The sequence below is a fragment of the Stylophora pistillata genome, chromosome 6 (assembly GCF_964205215.1).
Source record: "Stylophora pistillata chromosome 6, jaStyPist1.2, whole genome shotgun sequence".
Lineage (NCBI taxonomy): Eukaryota > Metazoa > Cnidaria > Anthozoa > Scleractinia > Pocilloporidae > Stylophora > Stylophora pistillata.
Window position 1 is genome coordinate 15,976,444 of NC_142524.1, and position 17,522 is coordinate 15,993,965.

The 17,522-nt window shown below is 39.1% G+C and overlaps 2 protein-coding genes across 2 annotated transcripts; one reads left to right on the top strand and one right to left on the bottom strand.

Annotated features, from left to right (window-relative positions):
• Positions 1 to 949: 949 nt before the first annotated feature.
• Positions 950 to 2,558, top strand: LOC111328682 (uncharacterized). The gene is made up of 3 exons (XM_022933162.2): positions 950 to 1,225; positions 1,773 to 1,928; positions 2,321 to 2,558. Exons 1-3 carry the CDS (start codon positions 1,167 to 1,169, stop codon positions 2,556 to 2,558), a joined length of 453 nt encoding a protein of 150 aa, XP_022788897.1. The 5' UTR covers positions 950 to 1,166.
• A 1,098-nt stretch (positions 2,559 to 3,656) lies between these two features.
• On the bottom strand, positions 3,657 to 16,479 carry LOC111328681 (uncharacterized). Its single transcript, XM_022933160.2, has 10 exons — positions 16,211 to 16,479; positions 13,957 to 14,233; positions 9,453 to 9,941; positions 8,728 to 8,948; positions 7,955 to 8,053; positions 7,283 to 7,544; positions 6,872 to 6,990; positions 6,506 to 6,694; positions 6,053 to 6,316; positions 3,657 to 5,041 (listed from the first exon to the last, which is right to left on the bottom strand). Exons 1-10 carry the CDS (start codon positions 16,433 to 16,435, stop codon positions 4,625 to 4,627), a joined length of 2,562 nt encoding a protein of 853 aa, XP_022788895.2. The 5' UTR covers positions 16,436 to 16,479; the 3' UTR covers positions 3,657 to 4,624.
• Between the last annotated feature and the right edge of the window lie 1,043 nt (positions 16,480 to 17,522).

The window sequence follows — 17,522 nt, forward strand, 5'->3', positions numbered from 1 at the left end:
AATTCAAATTAGAATGCAGATGACAATCATGTAGAGAAATCATCTTCGCAAGTTAGCTGCAACAAAACCATGCGCGACCCACGTACCAAAAATTGAGTAACAAAGGTCAAGAAGCTCCGGATCCGCCGGCGAAGATCAGAGGGGTCACAATGACCTCATGAAAACTTCGTGATGGGATGTGCTGCCCGTACAAACCAAATGTTTTCCCTTGAAACCTGTCCATAGGGAGCTATCCAAGTGAGGATAAAACTACAACCGCTCTACTGTATAAGCTTTGTATGAGAATTCACGCTCCACTCTGGGTCTGTAACTCCGTAGATGATAAAGCAAATAGATGCTAACCTTCAGATAGTGTTGTTTGTTGCTGCCTTCTCCTTAGTATAGGTAGTAGTGGGATGAGATCTCAGCTAAAAGTCGACGAAATGGCCTGAAATCGCTACCAGATAACAACATAGCTCAAAACACACCATCTGACGGTCAAAGTTTATTTGCTTTATTATTTACGGAGTTACAGAGCGGAGCGTAAATTCCCATACAAAGCTTTCTGTTCTTAATAGAGCGCTTGCGATGCTCATGCATTCCCTCATGGATAGCTAGGGCCCCGTGTGACCTTAGAACGACAAGAGTGTCGCTGTCCTTTCAAGTTATGCGCTTTCCTTCAAAAAGCCTTCTTTTTGAACCAGCTCTTACTTATAATTCACATTAGCACGCCCGCTTAGAAAGGATACCGAGCTTTCAAGTGGTCTGACAGGATTATGATCAACATCAGATTTCAAAGTCCTGTTACTTTTTCAAAACAGACCGCAGCTCGGGAACTGTTTCAAAACAGCCCGCGCTCCTCCCCGAAGGAGGAGGAACGAGAACGACTGGACGCGAGACAGCGGCGGAAATCGAGCCTAACCCTTTCGTAGCTTTCAAAATCCTGTAGAGAGTCCTTAAGATGGTCAGTATTAAAAGTGTGCGTGTTGGAGTCCGCGCAAACGCAAACTTGTGGGTGTCAATGCGCGTGCTTTGAAGGAATACAAAGGACGCGGATCCTATTGGCTGATTCAAGCACGCGCGTTGTTCCTCGTATGTTTCGTAATAAAGGAAACGTTTCAGTTGAAAAAGTCTTTTGCTCTGCACGTGTTTTGCAAAGGGAACAGCTGACTATTGACCTACCTTGAATGGGTGTTGCTTGGAGTACTTACAAACAAACAAGAGAGCGGGGAAAGAAACAGAAAAGGTTTGAGGTCTTGGAGTTTTAAACTCTTTTACTGCGTTGACACTTTTTCATTGAAGTGACACAGTTTGACCTTTAGCCGAAGTTACCTGAGCTGTAGTTCAAAGAAGTCATCCCAACTTCCTCAGCCATACTAGATTGCACAAGAAAACATAGTACTCGCTCATGTAGTTCCTACAGTTACAGTGCCATTATTAGCACCCACTGTCCAAGATAACAACTGTATGACCGTTATGGAACCCATCACACCCATTGATTATCAAAAAGTCCCGAAAGTTGAGAAAAAGAGTCCAAAAAGCTTATTGAAATTCTACCCATGAAAAAGAGAGGAAAAAAAACAAGGAACTAGCAAACGAACAAAACAATTGAACTAAGTTCAGAGCCACTATTTTCCCCGCTTTTTGTTTTTGTTGTTTGTGTATGTGTGGGTATTGTGTGCGTGTGTGTGAGTATTTTCAAACTCTATCCCCGATTACTTCAATCGCATATCGGAAAACAAAACAGTAACATACCTTACTTTAAAAAAAAATTAACGTTTTTCCCACCGCAGGAAATGCACGCTATCACCGTCAGAGAGAAAGAGGCTATTAAAGATAAAAGCTGAGATGGAAGGAGAAATTCAAGCTTTAGAAGAACAGATTTGCCTGGAAAAACTTGCGCAAATTGCTAGGGGTAACAGACCTCAGCATATGAACGAAGGATCAAGGTAAGAGGAATTTCATAACAACGGGTCGTCAAGAAAATATCAGTTCATATTCCCTTACTGTCATATCATCTCTCGATTCTAGCCCATTAAAGAAAAAAAGAAAGTTTGAATAATTGTCGACGGCCAGGATAAATGAACTTCATTCGACGAGTTAGTAAAACGGAGCGAAATACCTTTCACGGACACTTAGTTGCGCTTCAGTTACAATTGCACGGTAGAATCTGGGTAAGAAGTTGAGCGGTAGAGCTAGAACGAGGAAGGTTTGAGTCGCGACCCGACCCAAACCGTCTTTTACAGTCGTGCTTCGTTTTCCTCACTGAACGCTCGGAAGGGTCTAGTTTATATCCAACCGTTCGCGTTTCGTTTCTGACGTTGAGATATTCGCTTTATAGCTCGACTGGAATCAACAAACCAGACACAAATTTACAAAAGGACAGGTTTGAATCGCAGCCCTGCCCCCTTGAATCTGAGAGACAAATGCTTGACGCACTCCAGTTTGCATGGTTTCAGAGAAAGAATCCGCTAGAAAATTGGACAGTCGGCTCACTTCCTAGCCTAAGAGATATATGGTACGCCAATAAAGATGACAACACTAGAGCTCAGCAAAAGCATTTTTATCGAGAGCATTAGGCGACCATACAATTGATAAAGGCTGTATTCTTTTACTGATCTTATTGTTGTAAACAAGGAAAGCTTAATTAAAACAAGACATAAAACAACTGTTTTATCTATAAGCAAGAACATATCCATTGCGCATAACATAACGACGCATAAAAGATTTGATAGTGTAGTCTTAAAAGTCCGGGTGAATGTAGTCCTGCGAAAGACTATCGTCGGTGGTGGTAAATGGCGTTTCGACAACCTGAGGTGAAGTCATCATCAAAGTTAAGTGAATATTTGTTGTCAGTCGCATGTTCTAAGTCCAGTTCGTGTAAAACGATTGCTCAGTTTTGCCGTGATGTTATTGGCTGTAACACTCAAGTCGCATAAGTCGGTCGTGATTGGTGTCATTCGATCTGTTCGTGGAGTTGGGTCGTTCTGTTCGGTTCGTGTGTAATGTTAATGTCGTGAATGAGTCATTTGTATGGCGGTGGTAATAGTTGACACCTGTTGAGGTTCCAAGCTTGTAAAACACCTTTCAAGAGTTAGTCGTTAAAAGTAGTTAGTGATGTAAGTTATGTATTGCGTAAAGTCCCCGTTCAATGGCAGTTTATGATCACCAACTGAAGTAGCTCTTGATTGATAAACAAATTCTCCTCGTCCGCACCTTGTAAAATGTATAGAGAACAGTACGGAGAATATATACGCTTATGTTGGGGTGTAAAGAGTTGTATCCGTCCTGCCGCATTTCTCCGTAGTTTCTATACTTTCCTGTACGTTCTCAAGGAAACAATGAAACATCATTTCATTGGAAACTTCTCCTGAGGATAACTTAACTGTTAACGAGACAAAAACAATCGCTAAGGGTTCTAGTGTTGCGACACAGGGATGAAGGTAGGAGCACAGCGATCTGGCGTTTCATTTCCGGTACTCTAAAATCGCAGGGAAAAGAAGAGGGAACTCTTTGTAATCCCTCTTTCGTACAAAACAAATAGCAGGTTCAGCCTGGTGCAAGATCACTTCGAACAGGTTCAAGGAGCAAGAGTGGTAAAAAGTAAACCGTATTACGCCAAACATGAGGGAAAGTAAAGGAAAACTCAAGGGAACTAGCAGAACAGAACTTCAAAATTGAACCATTCAGGAAACAGTTTAAAACAAAAACGAATAATAAGACATGTTGAGGAAAAAGTTGCGGCAAAAGCTTAATCATTGTTGGCCATATTGGAATAATACTTCCACTGCACTTGCGTATCTCGCTTTTCTTACAGTTGCGTTGGACGTGTGAACTCCCTCGCATTTGCATTTGCATCGCACGTGCGAACCAGGCTTTGGGCTTCAAAAGGTTAACTAACGTGATCGTCTGAAACTGGCCGTTCTTTCTTCGTCAAACGCTATGGGAGTTCCACTTTGAAGACTGAAAATATTTCTGCTGTGAATACTACGCCTTGAGGCCTGGTGTAACGGGCAAAATAGAGCGATACAACCTCATTCCGCTTCTCTTGCAAAAAGAAGCCTAGGATTAAAGTTCTTAAGCCGAAAAATAATCTACAGGTTTGCAAGTTGACAATGCGAACGGGTGATAATTTTTATCAGGTTACAACAACGCCTGAACAACATGTAGAATGTCCCTTTCTGGAAGTTTTCAGATCACCAATATTAATACAAACTATTCCAGTTGCAATGTCAATAGAAGTTAAGTTACGATAAAAATTCAAGTTGCGTTGGTACCCATTGTATGCTAGTTGTTGCTTTAAGCAAAAGTTTTACAGGAACAAGACAAATATTAAAATCGTTCGTCTAACATCTGGAGAGTCTGAAATGACTAGTCTCGCTTTAAACCGCGTCAATTAAGGTGCTTGATTTTGAAAAGGCAAGTAACAGATATACTAACACCAGAAGAACTCGATGAATATGTTAACTTCTAGAAACAAATTCTCCTTTTAAAACTTTAAGATCAACGGGATTCGAACTCTAGATATAAGAGTAAGGTGGTTTCCCTTAGAGAACGTCGAAAAGTAACGAAAGAGGCGTTGTACCTTAGAAATGCTTACTACTTCAACATAAAGCAGAAATAAACAAAGTTTGTGTCTTTTACTCTAATCTTCACCACCGCCAATCTCGTCTATTATTTCAAACCCGTCCATTAAGTCCAAATCGTCATTCTCTGGAGCTGCATCTACTTTCACCTTTTTAGCTTTTGTAGTTTTGCCGGCGCCTGTCGTAGCTCTGGTGCCCCGTTTTCCTCCGCGACCACGCCCCCGTCCACGCGCTGACGCTCCTCTACTGGCTCCACCCTTAGCATTCTTCCGGCCACGCCTTCCAGTGGGGGTAGTTCCTTTCACAGGGGGCGGCTCTTCAACCTCTTCCTGTGAACTCGTAAGTGCGTCTGACTCCTCGAGTTCGTCGGTTTTAATGTTCTGACTGGGAAGGACGGGGACTGGCGCTTTTGGCTCTTCAACCTCTTCGTTGTTCACAGATTCATCAGTGGCCAGTGGAGTGAAGTCCTCCAAGTCCTGTGAAAATAACGAAAAGACAAATTAGCTAAGGTCCAAGATAAGGTTTCGTTTAGGTTAGTTTGTTCAGTTTATCCGAACCGTTCTCAGCTCAGTTTGGAAAGTAATCCATGATCGCTTTGATTTTGCTTTATCTCGCTGTGTGATTGGTCAGAAAACTTGCCTCGCCTTCTCAACCAATCAAATTCAAAACTTGACCCAATCCTGATGACACTCGCATTTTCCTGCGTTTCGTGCAGTTTGTCTGTTCTTGGAGCTCTAATTTTCTGATGACGTTAACCTTTGCTTCGATTGGTTGTTATTACTACTTTGGTTTTACCAAATTCAAGTGGAAACTGCTCTAAAATGGAACCTCTTCTCTTCAAACAAAAGGAGACGTTAATTTCCACACACGAGATTACTGTGTGATGGATGTCCTCCCCTGGGGTGGGATGGGTGGGACGGACTAGCTCGAATGGTTCGTATGTTCCCTTCTAGTCCTTCACCACTGCAATTAATGCAGTGAAAATGGAATAAATTAAAAATTAAATTAAAAGTAAATTAAATCAAAATTAAATTAAAAATTAAAATTAAATTAAAATCATAAGTCTCTCGACAAACTAAGACGACTACTGTATACAAACGCAGTTCCTTAGTATCAAATGAATAAAGGCTGAAAGTTTCTAAAGAAATTGTGGTGCTGCGTCGGTGGGGATAACAAGCTAATTGGTTATATCAACTAAGTTGAAATTGTAAATTGGCCACCGTAACAAATGACAAAGTTGACGTTTCGAGCGTTAGCCCTTCGCTCAAAACGTCAGCTTTTTTATTCGTTACGGTGGCCGATTTACAATTTCAACGTAGTTGATATAACCCATTATCTTTAGTATCAAGCTGCATATTAGAGGCCCTTTCTGAGGAAGTTGGAAAACATATAAGAGATTTTATCACAGTTGCCTAGATCTACTCTACTAAAGATCCAATCACAACACGTGACATTCGTTATCAAGTAGTGCTGGCGAATGCACTCACATCAAGTTGTGGTGTTGTTCCTGACGGTTCACTTTCCTGCATTTCTTCATCTCCAAACTGTTCTACCTGGACGAATAAAGGAAACTTTTCTTCTAAAGAACTTTCTTCCTGTTCATCTCCACTTTGGTCTGCCAAAAGCGAATCTTCATTAATGTTATCCAGGTCTCCTACGTCTAAATCTACATCCGCTGCGTCACAATTGATCTGTAATTGAGCATCTTCATCATCACCCTCAGGGGCAACCACAAATTTTGTTATCGGTACCTGTTAAGTTTAAAACACTATTTGAATACTAAATGCAAAACATTCTCCATACTAAACAACCTAAGTTTGCTAACTGCCTTGGATACATCGCGGTATACACAGCTCAGCCATAAAAAACTGTTCTTGTAGTTATGTCCCAAACGATGCAAGAAATATATAAAAGGCCAACTGATAAGAAACAGTACAAACCTCTGACTGTTGTTCATTCTGTGAATCCTTGCGTTGGCTTTTCTGCTTTGAGGAACTTGATTTAATATCCTTATCAAGTACTTCATATAAGACTACTTCTTCTCCCTCCTTAGGTTCCAACACCTGCTCTAACTCCTTATTCCGTGCCAGCTGATGTTCTTCATATTGAGGGTGCTCCTGGACATACGTCTACGAAAAAAGTGTTAACAGACGATTTAGTCTGGGGATCGTAATTTTTATCAACAGTTCATATTTTTTTGGCAGTAACTCGCAATTTGGCATGAGTTTCTCCCTAGCTCCCACTTTAGAAATATTGGCAGATTTTTCTCCGACATGTATTAAGCACAACAAACAAGACAAACTTACCTGATAGTTCTTTTGATGCTTTTTGCCTTTAATATGAGTAATCACATCGTTTCCACAGCGGATGAATGCTTTGCAAAGGCGGCAATTAAATCCTGACACAGCTTTGACAAATTCACAACCTAAAAGAGAGAAAAAAAAACCGTAAAGTTTCTAAATCAAACGTTTCACCATGGCAAGTTAATCAGAGCGCAACAATCAGAGATCCTGGTTGGACCCTCTCGTAAAATTCTTAAATTTTTAGCTCTCCTAGTTATAATGTTTTTCTTCTCATCACCTTTCTGACTGAAAATGCATCAACACTGTGAGTGGAAATTCCTATCTGCTCACTGATGGGAATAAAAGGGTTGGCTGTCATGGTAGTTTTATGACCTTTGTATAAACTGAAAGATACTTATCTAATTTATGCCTCACCTAACATGTTTCTTCCACTTGTAAAGCCCTCAATCTGGACCCTTGACTGTGTAACAGATGAGATGGTGATGATGTCTCCCTCTTTCATGGCTGTCTTTCTGGTGTTACACGTGTATTTAACAAAGTCTAGATTAAGGTCAAAACCAGGAGTGTGGACAGCAGAGGGACTGGGTACCTCTCCACCACTCGCCTTCTCCCTGTCGTCAGATTCATTGGCAGTTGTCTCCTCTTCTGTTCCAGATTTATCTATAGGTGTTATGCCCTTGAATATCACAACAGACCAGCAAAATGAATCAATTGAAACTGCATGTAGAAGACTACATTGCTCATGTAAAGTTTTTGCTGACAATAAAGATTTAAGTACTGGCTTACATTGTACTGCACTGCGACCTTTTTTGTCAAAAAAAAATGTGAACTGTAAACGGTTTTCAAAGCTGGGTGACAAAAGTTCAGCAAAATAATCAATTGGGATTTGACTCTAAAGAAGTACCTAATGCTGAAAGGATAAAAATTACTAAGCTCCCCACAAGGGAAGGACTTCGTGAGCTTTACTGGCAATTTCCCATGCCATCACCATTGGGATGATATTAACAATAAAGATTTCTATCCCCATTTTGAATTGTTTGTCACCTGGTGGGATGGCAAAGCCACAAACAAGATACCTGTATTTACCTGACTAAAATTCCTGAACTTTGTTTCCTCAAATTCTTTTCCTTGGCTTTCCAGAACAGTCCTTGCATGTCTCTTTCCAAGAAGATGTTTATGAAAGCTCTAAGAACAGAGAAATGTTACCACATTAACTGCAAACAACATCTTGTAACTACATGTATTTAAAAAAATTACACAAACAGGAAATACCTTATTCAAAGTATGACCATGTAACAGAAAGTTTTGTGTACTATTTAATAAAGTCTAAAAAAACGGGGAACTCTCATTGGCAACACTTGAGTTGTCTTAGCAAGATAATTTCCTATAAAGGGTTTGATTTACTATTAAATTATAAAACTCCTCGAGGTAACTTGTATATTGTAACACTTCCTTATAAAACCATACATCGTCCAGCAAATAGGTAATGAGAATACTCAAACACCAAATTTACTGTAACTGATTGATAGGGAGCTAAAGGGCAAAGCTAGAATGTAATAATCGGATCTTGGGAATTAAAAGGGTTACAGTGGAAGTCCATTCAGGACTTTGAGTGGTCACTTTGACCACACAACTAATCAAAGTGGTCAACATGTAACTTTTCCAAACAATATCAAAATACAATCCAACTTACAAGTGAGGTGATGAGAAATCGAAAACCTATTGGCTAGAATTTGATTTCTTGATATGACACTGATTTTTCTAAACAATTTTAAGGGAAATCAAGAGCAGTAATTAATTACATGAGTCTACCAGGTTAAAAAGAATGAAACAGAGATAATTTCATCATCACTCCATACCATTGGCAAGTTGCAAATGATCTTGCATTCCTGACATATGTACTTGTTTCTTTTCCTATCATACAGAGAGATCATCAAAGAATCAACATCTTCTCCAATGAAGTTTGTAGATTTGGGAAGAGGTGGCTGATTAAATTCATTCATATGAGGTCTTTCCTCAACACTGTCTTGCTCTTGCTTTTCCTCTTCTTGTGCTTCCTCAACCTCCTGCCCATTATCACCTGATATGAAATGAAAGATCCCTTGATTCACTGCCAGACATGGTTGCACTAAACCAATTTCTATGCAGGAATGATGACTAGTCAACTAAGAACATAAAAATTGAGAGACCCATCTAATCTCATCAATGTTGAACCAATAGTAAATATTTTTCTGTACTTTTTCCAAGGACCTAAAATTTGGAATTCCCCACGCTAATGATATTAAGAATTCTGAAATTTTTGCTTCTTTAAAAGACATCTTCAAAGGTATTCATAAAATCAATGGATATCATGACAATTAGGAGTGGTGGTATTGCTTAAATTTACATATGTTTTTTTCTAGTAACAAGGCCTTCCCTGTCTAAGCCATGTGGTTTCTGGAGGCCCTTATGCCATCTATTAAAATATTGTCATAAAAAAGTAATTATTTAAGAATGGTGAATAAAATTTGTATAATTGTATTGTAAGAGCCAAGTAAAATTTCTTCATCATTCATTTTAACAACAAATCTGGTACCAGACTAACCTCCTTCTCCAAAATCTTCCTCCTCAACCTCTTCCTCGTTAGCTTCATTCTTGGTCTCCTCTTTAGTTATAGTGGTAGCCTTCTTTGCTTGCTGGTTCTGTGCTCCTCCTCCAAACTGCCTGCCTCTATTTTGAAAATTTGGTCCACGATTGAAACCTTGCTGACCACGATTGCGGTCTGGTCTGTCTCTCTTGTTTGCAAAGTTACCTCCTCCACCCCATCCATCATTCCTGCGCTTACGGTTCTGCCGTTGCATGTCTCTTCCCCCAGTCCTTGGTATCAGAGGTGTGGGTAGTAGCCCTCCTAGAGAATTAGGCATGGCACGCTTGGCCTGCTGAACTTGTGCTTGAGCATTTGCATTAGCCTGGGCTTGCATAGCAGCCAGTAGTGACTGTGTCTGCACCATTGCCATGAGTTGCTGCTGCTGCTGAGCCAACTGTGCTGTCAACCCGGCTGTCTGGTTATTTCCTCCTCCTGACAGACCCAAAGCTGTATGATGCACAATGAAAAGTTAGATTTGCAACAAAGCACAATTTCAAGAGGCCTGAAGAAACATAGCTTTGATACTCACAGTAAGTACAAAATCCACCAAATCTACATATCCGTGCATGTACATTCATTTCATTAGTTTTTTATGTGCACCTCTACTGGGAATTTGAACTCAACACCAGAATTTCAGAAAATATAGGGAAAGAACACTTATGACTACAACTGAAGGGTCTGATATTTACCTCCTCATTTAAGGGAGGCACAAACGTGAAACTCAAGTAGCCTACTACAAATTGGCTACATGTTATGTTAAAGGCACAATTTAGGTATTTCTGTCTCCATGAGATATCAAACAAAGCTTGGAAATTTCAATACTGGCATTTTTGTTTCTAGATATGAGCAATTCTTTGGTTGCCTCTAATATCATTTTTGGTGGTAGACTAAGAAACTCAGAACTTTAACTACAGCACAATTAGAAAAATCTCAATACATGGAGGCATGTATCCTTGCAATCAGGTGTTTAACTCCACACAAAATCACTGATTCACTGAATAATTTTGATGTTATCATGATTAGCCTTTCCTTCCTTGAATTTGTATTTAATGTTTTCCTGCTGGCAATGGTAGAGAAGATCTGAAACATTAATATTTTGATGTTAACCCTTCAACTCCCAACATCTAATTCTTAATTCTCTCTTCTAGCTAGTACCAGTTTCCTTCAAAAATGAATCACCAGAATTTGTTGTTGAGTCAAGACAACTTCTACCTGATAAGTTTGGATTTTCTCATTACCTGTTTGCTGGATGTAAGGATATCATAAGGAGAAGATACAGGTTAGTCATGTCTGGGAGTTAAAGGGTTAAGGCAATGCCAGATAGGGATTTGATCCACTGTTTTGGAATTACTACTGATGTATGTGTGTACTTTTTCAAGTGCATGTACAAAGTAGCCAAATTTGGAGACATATTTTTGTACTCTAAAATGCATTTTTTCTTCATCTCCAAAGGTTGACAGAAATAACAACTCACCAAAGAGGTTGGCAGATTTCTTTTTTGGTACCATCTTAACTCTAAAATTTTGGTCCACGAGGCCAAGAAGAGGCAGGACCCCTCCAATTTATCTTAAGACTACATGTCTGATGAACCAATCACCCTTTTCTATCAACATGACCAATTTCTTCTTAATGGGATACAGTAGATCTTCCAGGGCCAATTTTTTTTATTCATGTCAAACTAAGCATTATTATTTTGACTGTGATTTCCAAGAAAAATGTTGGTAAAATATTGAAATGCACATGAGCTATTTACAAAATCATACTTTCAAACTGGTTTCTTCAGCCCACCAAGGCGTAAATAGCCAATGATAACATGTCAACATTAATGACTTCCCAAGGGTTTCTTGAGGCAAAACATCGCGGTCCTTAAATTGTAATCACGTACATCTCCTGATTTTCCTTGCACATGGAGTTCTTTGCTCTCCCTGAGTTTAAACTCAGAGTTTTAATGGACAAAAATAAAAGATGAAAGTAAAAAAGAAGCCTGGCCGTCAGCACAAAAAGTAGGAATGGCAAAATAATCTCACAGAAACAAGTAAAAGTACGCGGTGCTGCTCCCACTCAATCAGCAAGTTCCACAGTTTTCCCAATGCATGCTATGGCCGCTTTTAAGTTGAAAAGAAGAATAGAAATCAAAATTGCTGTTGAGCAGAATTGAACTAAAGGTCTGTCACCGGTAGCATGTGTTTATGCCGAGTCTCCTGGGTCTCTGCAGGACACATCTATGTTTCTATTGGCCGTCAGCATTTTGAGTTTTTCAGTGTTGACGTAACATGACATGTGGTCACTCAAAGGCATGAATTGTTGGGAAAACTATGGAAGCAAAACACCCCTACTTCGTTTTTACACTAACGTGCCTTCTTTGAAAGAATGAATAGGGCATGAAGACTTAAAGGATTGCCTTAAAATTTGGTACAAAGACTACCAAGATACCAATCCAAAAAAATGTGTGGGGGAATTCTTTTTTTTTATAATGGATCTCCTACAATGGCCTTAGATGTAATGTATATCAGTAAGATTTTGGATCAGCAAACTTTACAAATAAATTCCAAAGTAACAGATAAGAATATAAAAAAAAACCCACATAGTTTTGAAGACCAACCCCTCCTGATTGAAATTGTGCAGAAGTTTTGATCATGAGGTCAGATTTGAGATGCAATTAATTTGCTCAAAGAAACATTGTCCAATCATGCTTAGATCTAGCTAAAATGACAGAATTTTTGTGGAATATGGCATCTCAAAACCTTCCCACTGATACATAGTTTATGGTGGTTATAATTAAAACAGTGCATTAATTTCTTTTTTGGAAAGGACACCCGTGAAGGTCTACTGTATCCTTAAGATTCACCAGTGGCCAAGCTTCCACCATAGAAGAGAAGTGGTTTTGCCAGCCTGGATGTATTCATATTAATGAGCTGAAAGAGCTCAGACATATTTAACTTTGTCAGTGCTCTACCTTAAAAAGAAAAGAAATTTCAAACCAGTAAAGCAATCCTTCTACCTGTTGAATTTCAAGAATTCTAGGGAAAATAGGCAGTAAAAAGAGGTACTACAGTTGGTAAATTTTACCAGTTACTAGCTGAAAACGAGACTACTTGTTGTAGGATAGCACACTCTACCCTTTGAGTTCAGAGGACACAGCAGCTGAATTTATGGCACGCTAAAATGATTCCCAAACATGTCACATCCAAAGCACTAACAAGTACATCATTGCTTAGGCGGTGAAGTGGGGGGGAGGGTTATTATGTACGACTACTACCCTTCAGTGACTAGGGTCCTAGTCGAGAAGCAACATGAAGTAGGATCTTGTGAACAACTGCCAACCCATGCACTGTCACAGATCAAGTGAGGACACATTAGACACTGTTACAATTGCACAATGGTTTGCTTGTACCAATGAATTACACAAAGGGCATTTTAGGGGACTGAAGTAAAGGCATGTGCTTATCCAATAAGTGTCAAAAATGTTTCACTGTCTCTGTGCTCAATGACGAGAGACATGAAGATCTGCAAAAGTTGGGCTGAAAAATGACACATTCCAAGGAGTTCAGTAAAAGCCAGTTACCGGTGGTCTACTGTTGCCTGTCAGACTTCTTACTGCAGTTTGTTTAGCCTACGAGGCTCTTATGCTTGGTTTTTTGCCTCATGACCCCTTTTTGAAGCACAGCCTTTTCTTACATCATCAGCAGGGGCATAAGGAAAAAGCTACTGAATCAATACTTCTGCATTCTGTACACCAATGTCACAATGTACAAGTAAGAGGCCAATTCTGGCCACAATTCTGAGCTTCAGCAATCAAGGAGCTGAAATTTTCTTCCATTTCCAACCCCACATTCCCTTTTGTAGCCTAACAAAAGAATGAGAACTAGGAACAAAATGTTGATGTAAAAGATGACTTAAGTTTAAGGGGATAAAAAACTCCTGCATTGAGTTCAAATTATTTGGGCAGAGAGTCACTGTTCTGGTTGGATTCAAAATCAAGTGAACCTCACACCTTATTTAGGCATGTGAATATAAACCAAAACTGATCAATTCCTTCAGTAAGAGAACTAAGTCTCCAAACAAAGTGTTACATTTTTTCAGTGATGTACACAAGTGAATGTGAATTTTGACCTTCATGTTATAACACCACCAGAATTCTTTCAAACAACAATGACAGACTGCAACACAAAGCAAAGTCACGAAGAAACCATAGAGCATTTCAACCACAAAGTGACTGCAAGAAAAAGAAGTGCAAGAAACTAGAAGGTTACACTTAAAGAAAACATAAATGGAAGTGAACACAACATCACTTAACAGAGAGGATAAAAACAACAGGAGCCACAGTTTTATATAAACTGTTTCTAGCTGGAATCAAACTGAACACAAGAGCCAATAGGGTTAGACTGCGAACCATAAGACAGCAATGCATTGGATCGTTACAGCACAACTTGACTAACAAGGAGCTAAAAACACAACAGACCTGGAACTTGTAAAGGATTGGATGGAAGCTCTGGTACAGAACGATCACCAGGCTTAGCACCCAAAATTCCAGGTCCCTGATTGGAAGAACTTCGGTTGCCTTGAGACCGATTATTATTGCTGTTGTTCCGATATCGGTCCCTGTTCTGATTACGATTTCTATCATTCCTGTTATTACCACGATCAGATCTTGAGTTGTTCAAGTGTCCCAAGGGATAACTCACAAGATTTGACTGGCTTCCTTGCTGATGCTCATCTAAATATGATGAATAGGAAGGCTGTATTTAAAGGAATAAAATAGAAGCAAGAATGTTGTCAGTAACAAAAAAAAGAGAATAGTAAAGCATTGATGACTCTTATTTGTTCCTGACTGATTTAAGACAAACAAATTTGCAATGATGAATTCCAACTGAAGACACAACTGACAAAGAAAGCACATGATCAATAATTGGATGGTTTGGGTGGTGTTTTAAATATATGTTGCCATACATCAGTTGTACTTACAAAATAAAACCAGCACGATTTTCAACTTGTTCAAATGGAAATGTCTATGGCTAAATTCAATGCATGGTGTCTATGGATATAGAAAATGATGGCTACATAATCTCTATTTCACAGCTGATCTTGAGAGATCCAAATGCAAAGGACAGTGTTCAATAAGATCTTTCAGCTACAAACCCCACCAAAGTCAAGCAGTCACACAACATTAAATACCCATTGCATTATTAAGTCAAACATATGGAGACAGGTGTATATTGGGTCCCAGAATATTTATTTCTCCCACGCACTAGGAAATATTTTCTTATATTCTGAACCCAACTCTTGTGCGTCACAGAGAGCATGATGGAAATGATTTTGCAATTAACTTGCAGACTTCAGGGACCATGTTCAAAACTTGCAAGGATTGGATATTCCTTATGATCATAAGTCCAAATGCTGAGAGTTTTGAAAACAAAAAATACCTATGTGGCAACTGGACTGTAAGTGGTCCAAATAAATTTGATAAAAAAAAAAATGGGATTTCAGTATGAAACCCTTGGTTTCTCCATGAAAGCATAGTACTTCTACTCAGAAAAAAACCTCTTCTCAAAAGCCAAAGACCTCATGATTGACCATTTTACTTGACCCATGGTAAGTATTTTACATCAGAAATGAGAAAAAAAGACAAAAAAAAACAAAAGTAGAAAGTCCAGATGGCCCTTCCAGGACTGGATCAAACCGGGGCTTGTCTGGAGTTTTGACCATGAACAAGATAGCAAAAAAGTAGGTTGTGTATCAATCTTTACTCCAGAAAAAGAATTATAGGGTTTCCAAAGAAACTGTGGTGCTGCATTGGTGTGGTTACTGCAAGATAATTTTCTTTTATCAGCCATGTTGACATGCAAATGTTCACTCAAATTTGCCGCCATAAAGAGTTTCTAAAGCTGGTATTTCAAACAATGGCTTTAAGACAACCAGATAATGTGTGACCATGATTTGCAGCAATACACTAGACAGTATTATAAGGAGCCCAATCACATATTTGAATTTCCAAGGGCTGCAAAATGTTTTCATTTAGCATTAAAATACAGTTGGGAATTGTTTGTGACAGGTAGAGGACGTGGCCATAAATTTGTATAAATTTGGGAAATAATTCGTCAAATTCTCATATTGGTTGCGACGAGATAAAATTCCAAAATAGCAGATTCAACTCGCGGAAGGTAAGTTTATAGCCCATCTAGGCAAATATTTTAATTGAAATTCCAAAGCCGTGGGGTGCAAAAGTAATCAGATGGATAAAAAGCCAGCATAAATAGCTAGCGACAGAAAAACAACATCTCTATCTTCAGTGTGAAGTGATATCTCGATCTTGATAACTTGTAAATAGAAAGAGGAAGTACAAGTACCAAGGAAGAGCTCTCGCTGCAAGTCTGTAAATCGTTGTCGTATAGCGATTGTAAACAGTGCATTAAACATCTGTTTTTGGCGGTGATAGCGCGGTGCTAATAATAAATATAAATTTTGGGTATGACGAGGAAAACTTTACACACACGGCCACACCTATCTGTTGTGCATATTCCTTAACTTAAGACAATTTCAACTTCTGATTTTGAAACGGAACTTTAACCACTGATGCAGCTCGCGTGGAATTTTGTTCAGTTATGGTATGAATTATTCTAACGCACGTGCAGGAAATTGTAGACGCTTCTTGTTACAACTAACGCTGAATTAGCACTTTTTCCATATTCCTTTTCATCCAATTAGGTAAAGCTTACTTCAGGCGAGAACCTATCTCGCGAAGATCTCCCTCGAGCACCACCGCTGTCTCTTCGACCATAATCATCGTCCCTTCTTGTATCACGATCACGATCTCGAAAGCGCCTGTCATCATAGTCTTGTCGGTCCCGTCTTTGGTTCGAGCCTGAAACATTTTGCTGGAAATTTGCAAAAGCCTCAGTAAGTGAAGGAATGTTCAAAGGATATCTTCCAAACCCTGACATTTCGAACGTGCTAATACCCAAAATGGCAAAGCCGTAGACTTCTCACGCGGTTGCGCGCGCGTAAATTATCCGGGATATCGAATATGACCATGCATGATGCAAGTCCCCGGATACAGAATATTAAGAACCATAAAAAGGATGAACTTAATCGCAAGGAAAATTGATCGGATTTTTTAATGTCCCAAGATTTTTTTCAAGGCTGATTAACAAATCGACAGTGGTTAATCGTAGTCTGCTACGACGACATTCGTCATCACAGTGGCCAAAACGTTGTGGACTCACGAGGCGCAGCCGAATGAATCTGCAACAAATTGATGACGACTATCGTTGTCGATATGGGTAGAGACCACGCTAAACCACTGTCGATTTTATACCACAACATTGACGTGAAACAAAAACGATCCTTTAGTGCGTGACCATTGTGTGTCACGTTTACGAGAGCAGCGTTGTCTGTACTCTTATCGACGACGGAAAATTGGCCAATCAGATTGGGGTAAAAATCGCTTTCGATGCAAAGCTGCATAAAATAGAAAAAATAACCCAACGACTGGGGGTCTGCAGGTATAGTTAAAGATGTTTCAACTTCTTCCAGAGAATCAAGGCAAAAACAGGTCGTTGACTGATATGATGATAATAATGACAGTGGTGATAATGATAACGATAATAATATTGAATGGTAATAATAATATAATAATGATGATGATAGTGATACCATAATGATACTGATAGACATGATAATCATGATATAAATGTTAGTAATAATGATAATAACTTTCTTCAATTTTAAATGAAATCTAGCGGTTGCATATCGTTAGTTTAGGAAATCGTCTAAATTTCTAAAATTCCAAAATGTCAATTTACTCAGAATAAAAATTAGTATTAAGATCTAGATAGAAAAAAAGATATTAATATTTATTAATAAATGTGTGCTTTATCTATTGTCGGTAACACCAATGCATAGTAAGTAATCCACGCCTAGCCACTAACAGACCCTCGTTATCAATAGTACTTCACAACACGCATGTGAAATATTGCAGGTGAAGATATTAGATGTTTTGGCGTGTAGTCTTCAAGATTGGCCCCGCCT

What these genes read in the sequence shown, in the direction of transcription:
- LOC111328682 (XM_022933162.2), top strand. Translation starts at nt 1,167, where the DNA reads ATGGGTGTTGCTTGGAGTACTTACAAACAAACAAGAGAGCGGGGAAAG. An exon ending in CGGGGAAAGAAACAGAAAAG is followed by an intron (nt 1,226 to 1,772) that starts GTTTGAGGTCTT and finishes TTCCCACCGCAG; the next exon opens with GAAATGCACGCTATCACCGT. An exon ending in CATATGAACGAAGGATCAAG is followed by an intron (nt 1,929 to 2,320) that starts GTAAGAGGAATT and finishes TTCGCTTTATAG; the next exon opens with CTCGACTGGAATCAACAAAC.
- LOC111328681 (XM_022933160.2), bottom strand. Translation starts at nt 16,435, where the DNA reads ATGTCAGGGTTTGGAAGATATCCTTTGAACATTCCTTCACTTACTGAG. An exon ending in GGAAGATTTTGGAGAAGGAG is followed by an intron (nt 8,949 to 9,452) that starts GTTAGTCTGGTA and finishes ATTTCATATCAG; the next exon opens with GTGATAATGGGCAGGAGGTT. An exon ending in AAGTGGAAGAAACATGTTAG is followed by an intron (nt 6,991 to 7,282) that starts GTGAGGCATAAA and finishes TCTCTCTTTTAG; the next exon opens with GTTGTGAATTTGTCAAAGCT.